General features: G+C 51.1%; 1 protein-coding gene across 1 annotated transcript in view; it reads right to left on the bottom strand.

Moving 5' to 3' along the window:
- Positions 1-692: 692 nt before the first annotated feature.
- The window catches only part of LOC103612081 (CLK4-associating serine/arginine rich protein), a 14,420-nt gene continuing 10,655 nt past the window's right edge, over positions 693-4,457 (bottom strand). Inside the window, exons 3-8 of the mRNA XM_017727981.1 lie at positions 3,514-3,593; positions 3,311-3,395; positions 2,067-2,215; positions 1,873-1,969; positions 889-967; positions 693-804 (exon numbers count right to left, since the gene is read on the bottom strand). Of these exons, the coding sequence (XP_017583470.1) occupies positions 727-804; positions 889-967; positions 1,873-1,969; positions 2,067-2,215; positions 3,311-3,395; positions 3,514-3,593 (568 nt within the window). The 3' untranslated portion in view covers positions 693-726. The remainder of the gene's footprint in view (positions 805-888; positions 968-1,872; positions 1,970-2,066; positions 2,216-3,310; positions 3,396-3,513; positions 3,594-4,457) is intronic.

The raw sequence follows: 4,457 nt of genomic DNA on the forward strand, positions 1-4,457 counted from the left end.
GTTGGGATCTGGGAATGAAAATGTTGGGATTTGAGGTGAAAATGTTGGGATTTGGGGGGAAAATGGGATTGGGAACGGAAATGTTGGGATCTGGGAATGAAAATGTTGGGATTTGGGGGGAAAATGTTGGGATTCAGGATAAAAACGTTGGGATTGGGATGAAAATGTTGGGATTTGGGGTGGAAACATTGGGATTTGGGATGAAAATGTTGGGATTCAGGAGAAAAACGTTGGGATTTGGGGGGAAAAGGAGCGATTGGGGGGGGGAAATGTTGGGATCTGGGAATGAAAATGTTGGGATTTGGGGGGAAAATGTTGGGATTCAGGATAAAAACGTTGGGATTTGGGGGGAAAAGGAGCGACTGAGGGGGAAATGTTGGGATCAGGGGTGAAAATGTTGGGATTTGGGGTGGGAACGGTGGGATTTGGGATGAGAACATTGGGATTTGGGGGGAAAATGTTGGGATTCAGGATAAAAACGTTGGGATTGGGATGAAAATGTTGGGATTTGGGGTGGAAACATTGGGATTTGGGATGAAAATGTTGGGATTCAGGATAAAAACGTTGGGATTTAGGATAAAAATGTTGGGATTTGGCGTGGAAACATTGGGATTTGGGATGAAAATGTTGGGATTCAGGAATGTTGGGATCGGGGGTGAAATCTGGGATGCGACGAGCTCAGGGATCGCCGGGATCATCGGGAATCCCATCCCGAGCTCGGGAATCTCACCTGGGGGGGCTGATTTTCCGCCCTTTCAGGCGCTTCTCGCGGAATTCCCGGCGCTGCCGGCGGGAGCGGCGGCCCTGGGGGAAGGGTTGGAGCTCGGGAAGGGTTTCTTTGGGATTTTCCAAGGGGAAATTCCCGCTTTTCCGGGGCTCTTCCCTCACCGAGTACATGGCCTTCTCCTCCTCCAAGGCCTTGGCGTTTTTGATGGCTTCGGCTTCCTCCTTGTCCTTCCTCAGCATCCTTTTCCAAGGAAAAACCCCCAAAAAAACGGGAATTTCAGGGAGTTCCGGAATTCCGGAGGAAAAAGGGGGAGCCCCTGAGGTAAAATTCCAGGGAAAAGCGGGATTTGCGAGGGAGAATCTCAGGGGGAAGTGGGATTTCTGAGGGAGAATTTCAGGGAAAAGGGGGAGGGTTGGGGTAAAATGTCAGGGAAAAGGGAAAATCTGGGGAAAAGGGGGAACTTCAGGGGAGAAAGGAGAGGCCTGAGGCGGAATTCCAAGGAAAATGGGAATCTCGAGCCAAAATCCCAAGGAAAAGTGGGATTTTCAAACCAGAACTCCAAAGAAAAATGGGATTCTCGAGCCAAAATCCCAAGGAAAAATGGGATTTCCAAGGCAGAATTTCAGGGGAAAATGGGATTCCTGAGCCAAAATCCCAAGGAAAAATGGGATTCCCGAGCCAAAATCCCAAGGGAAAATGGGATTTTCAAACCAGAACCCCAAGGAAAAAGGGAGAGCCTGGAAAAAAGGGGGAAGCCCAAGGAAAAATGGGATTCCTGAGCCAAAATCCCAAGGAAAAATGGGATTTTCAAACCAGAACTTCAAGGGGAAATGGGAATCTCAAGCCAAAATCCCAAGGAAAAACGGGATTCTCGAGCCAAAATCCCAAGGAAAAACGGGAATCTCAAGCCAAAATCCCAAAGAAAAATGGGATTCCCAAGGCAAAATCCCAAGGAAAAATGGGATTTTCAAACCAGAACTCCAAGGAAAAACGGGATTCTCGAGCCAAAATCCCAAGGAAAAATGGGAATCTCGAGCCAAAATCCCAAGGAAAAAACCAGGAGCCCTTCCCGGGATGGTTCTGGGGAGGTGCAGCCCGGAATTCCAGCTTTTCCCGAGCTTTTCCCGAGCTTTTCCGGGATGCACCTGACGAAGTCGCCCTCGGCCATGCCGTAGGTCGTGGCCTGTTTGTTCAGGTCGGCCACTTGCTCCTGGTTCAGCTCATCCACGTCCACTTCCACGTCTGGAAAACCCATGGAAAAAAAAAACCCCGGAATTCAGGGGAGGGAAGAGCCCCGAATCCCTGCCCCCATCCCATTCCCAGCCCCCGGATCCGTTACCGATATCCGGGATCACTTCGTCCTCGTCCGTGTTGGAATCTTCCTCGGAGTCTTCCTCGTCGCCGGCTCGTTTTTCCAGGGAATTTTCCAGCTCCTCCACGGTGCTGTCCTCGTAGGTGTAGCCTATGGAAGCCTTTTTTTCCGCCAGCCTGGGAATTTCGGGACACAAATCCCTCCATCCCGGGGTTTTTCCCAGAGGGAGATTCCCTCGGGAATGCGGCGAGGCCGAAGCGGCCGCCCCGGGATTCCCGCCCAGAGGGGAAAGGGGAGGCCCCGAGTGGGAATTCTGAGGGAAAAAGGGAGATCTGAGCTGGAATTCTGAGGGAAAAGGGGAGAGCTGAGCTGGAATTCTGAGGGAAAGGGGAGATCTGAGCTGGAATTCTGAGGGAAAAGGGGAGATCTGAGCTGGAATTCTGAGGGAAAAGGGGAGAGCTGAGCGGGAATTCTGAGGGAAAGGGGAGATCTGAGCTGGAATTCTGAGGGAAAAGGGGAGATCTGAGCTGGAATTCTGAGGGAAAGGGGAGAGCTGAGTGGGAATTTTGAGGGAAAATGGGGTTTCCAAGCTGGAATTCTAAGGGGAAAGGGGAGATCGGAGCTGGAATTCTGAGGTAAAGAGGAGAGCTGAGCGGGAATTCTGAGGGAAAAGGGGAGATCCCAGCTGGAATTCTGAGGGAAAAGGGGAGATCTGAGTGAAAATTCTGAGGTAAAGGGGAGAGCTGAGCGGGAATTCTGAGGGAAAAGGGGAGAGCTGAGCTGGAATTCTGAGGTAAAGGGGAGATTCGAGGTGGAATTCTGAGGGAAAATGGGAAATCTAAGCTGGAATGCTGAGGTGAAGGGGAGAGCTGAGCGGGAATTCTGAGGGAAAATGGGGTTTCCAAGCTGGAATTCTGAGGAAAAATGGGAGCCCTGAGGTAGAATCCCCCCCAAAAATGGGAGCCTTGGGAAAATGGGAGTCCTGTGGCAGAATCCCAAGGAAAAATGGGAATCCCAAGCCAAAATCCCAAGGAAAAATGGGAATCCCAAGCCAGAACCCCAGGGAAAAATGGGAATCCCAAGCCAGAGCCCCAGGGAAAACCAGGAGCCCTTCCCAGGATGGTTTTCAGGGAGATTCCAGCAAAGGAGTGAGGAGAAAACTGGGATCTGGGGGGGGCAGGGGCTTATCCTGGAATTGGGATCATTCCTGAGGGCGCAGGGGTGCATTCCCGGTGTTTTCCCAGCCGGAATTCCGACTTTTTCCCCCTCACTTTTTCTTCTCGTCCTCGTTGGGTTTCTGGAGGCCCCCGTAGAGTTCGTCGATGTAGATCTGGTACAGGCACTGCTCCTCCGAGACTGGCATCGGGAATTCCGGGATCAAATCCTTCCCCAAATCCTTCAGGAACCATCCCACACCCCCGGGGGATCCAGAGGGGCCGGAATTCCCAAAAGGATCAGGGTGAAAGGGACTCACTCCCAGCAAAGTCGTTCTGCACCAGGCCCCGGTAGCGCTCGTAGTTGCATTTGCGCTCGTCCGATTCCTGCTCCGGGGAGCTGGAAAAACGGGAATTCTGAGGGGATTTTGGGGTCAAAACAGGAGTTTTGGGGACTAAAGGTGGATTTGGGGGTCTGAAGGTGGATTTGGGGGAAAAAAAGCTGGATTTTGGTGAGCAAAATAAGGATTTTGGAGGGGCCATAGTTGCATTTGCGCTCATTCGATTCCGGCTCTGGGGAGCTGGAAAACCGGGAATTCTGAGGGGATTTTGGGATCAAAACAGGGGTTTTGGGGACTAAAGGTGGATTTTGGGGTCTGAAGGCGGATTTGGGAGAAAAAAAGCTGGATTTGGAGGTGGTAAAGGTGAATTTTGGGGAGAAAAAGAGGGATTTTGGAGGGCCCATAGTTGCATTTGCGCTCGTCCGACTCCTGCTCTGGGGAGCTGAAAAAGGGGAATTCTGAGGGATTTTGGGGTCAAAATGGGGATTTTGGGGACTAAAGGTGGATTTTGGGGTCTGAAGGTGGATTTGGGAGAAAAAAAGCTGGATTTGGAGGTGGAAAAGGTGAATTTTGGGGAGAAAAAGAGGGATTTTGGAGGGCCCATAGTTGCATTTGCGCTCGTCCGACTCCTGCTCTGGGGAGCTGAAAAAGGGGAATTCTGAGGGATTTTGGGGTCAAAATGGGGATTTTGGGGACTAAAGGTGGATTTTGGGGTCTGAAGGTGGATTTGGGAGAAAAAAAGCTGGATTTGGAGGTGGAAAAGGTGAATTTTGGGGAGAAAAAGAGGGATTTTGGAGGGCCCATAGTTGCATTTGCGCTCGTTCGATTCCTGCTCTGGGGAGCTGAAAAATGGGAATTCTGAGGGGATTTTGGGATCAAAATGGGGATTTTGGGGACTAAAGGTGGATTTTGGGGTCTGAAGG

This window comes from Corvus brachyrhynchos, unplaced genomic scaffold (genome assembly GCF_000691975.1).
Source record: "Corvus brachyrhynchos isolate BGI_N302 unplaced genomic scaffold, ASM69197v1 scaffold261, whole genome shotgun sequence".
Taxonomy (NCBI): Eukaryota; Metazoa; Chordata; class Aves; order Passeriformes; family Corvidae; genus Corvus; species Corvus brachyrhynchos.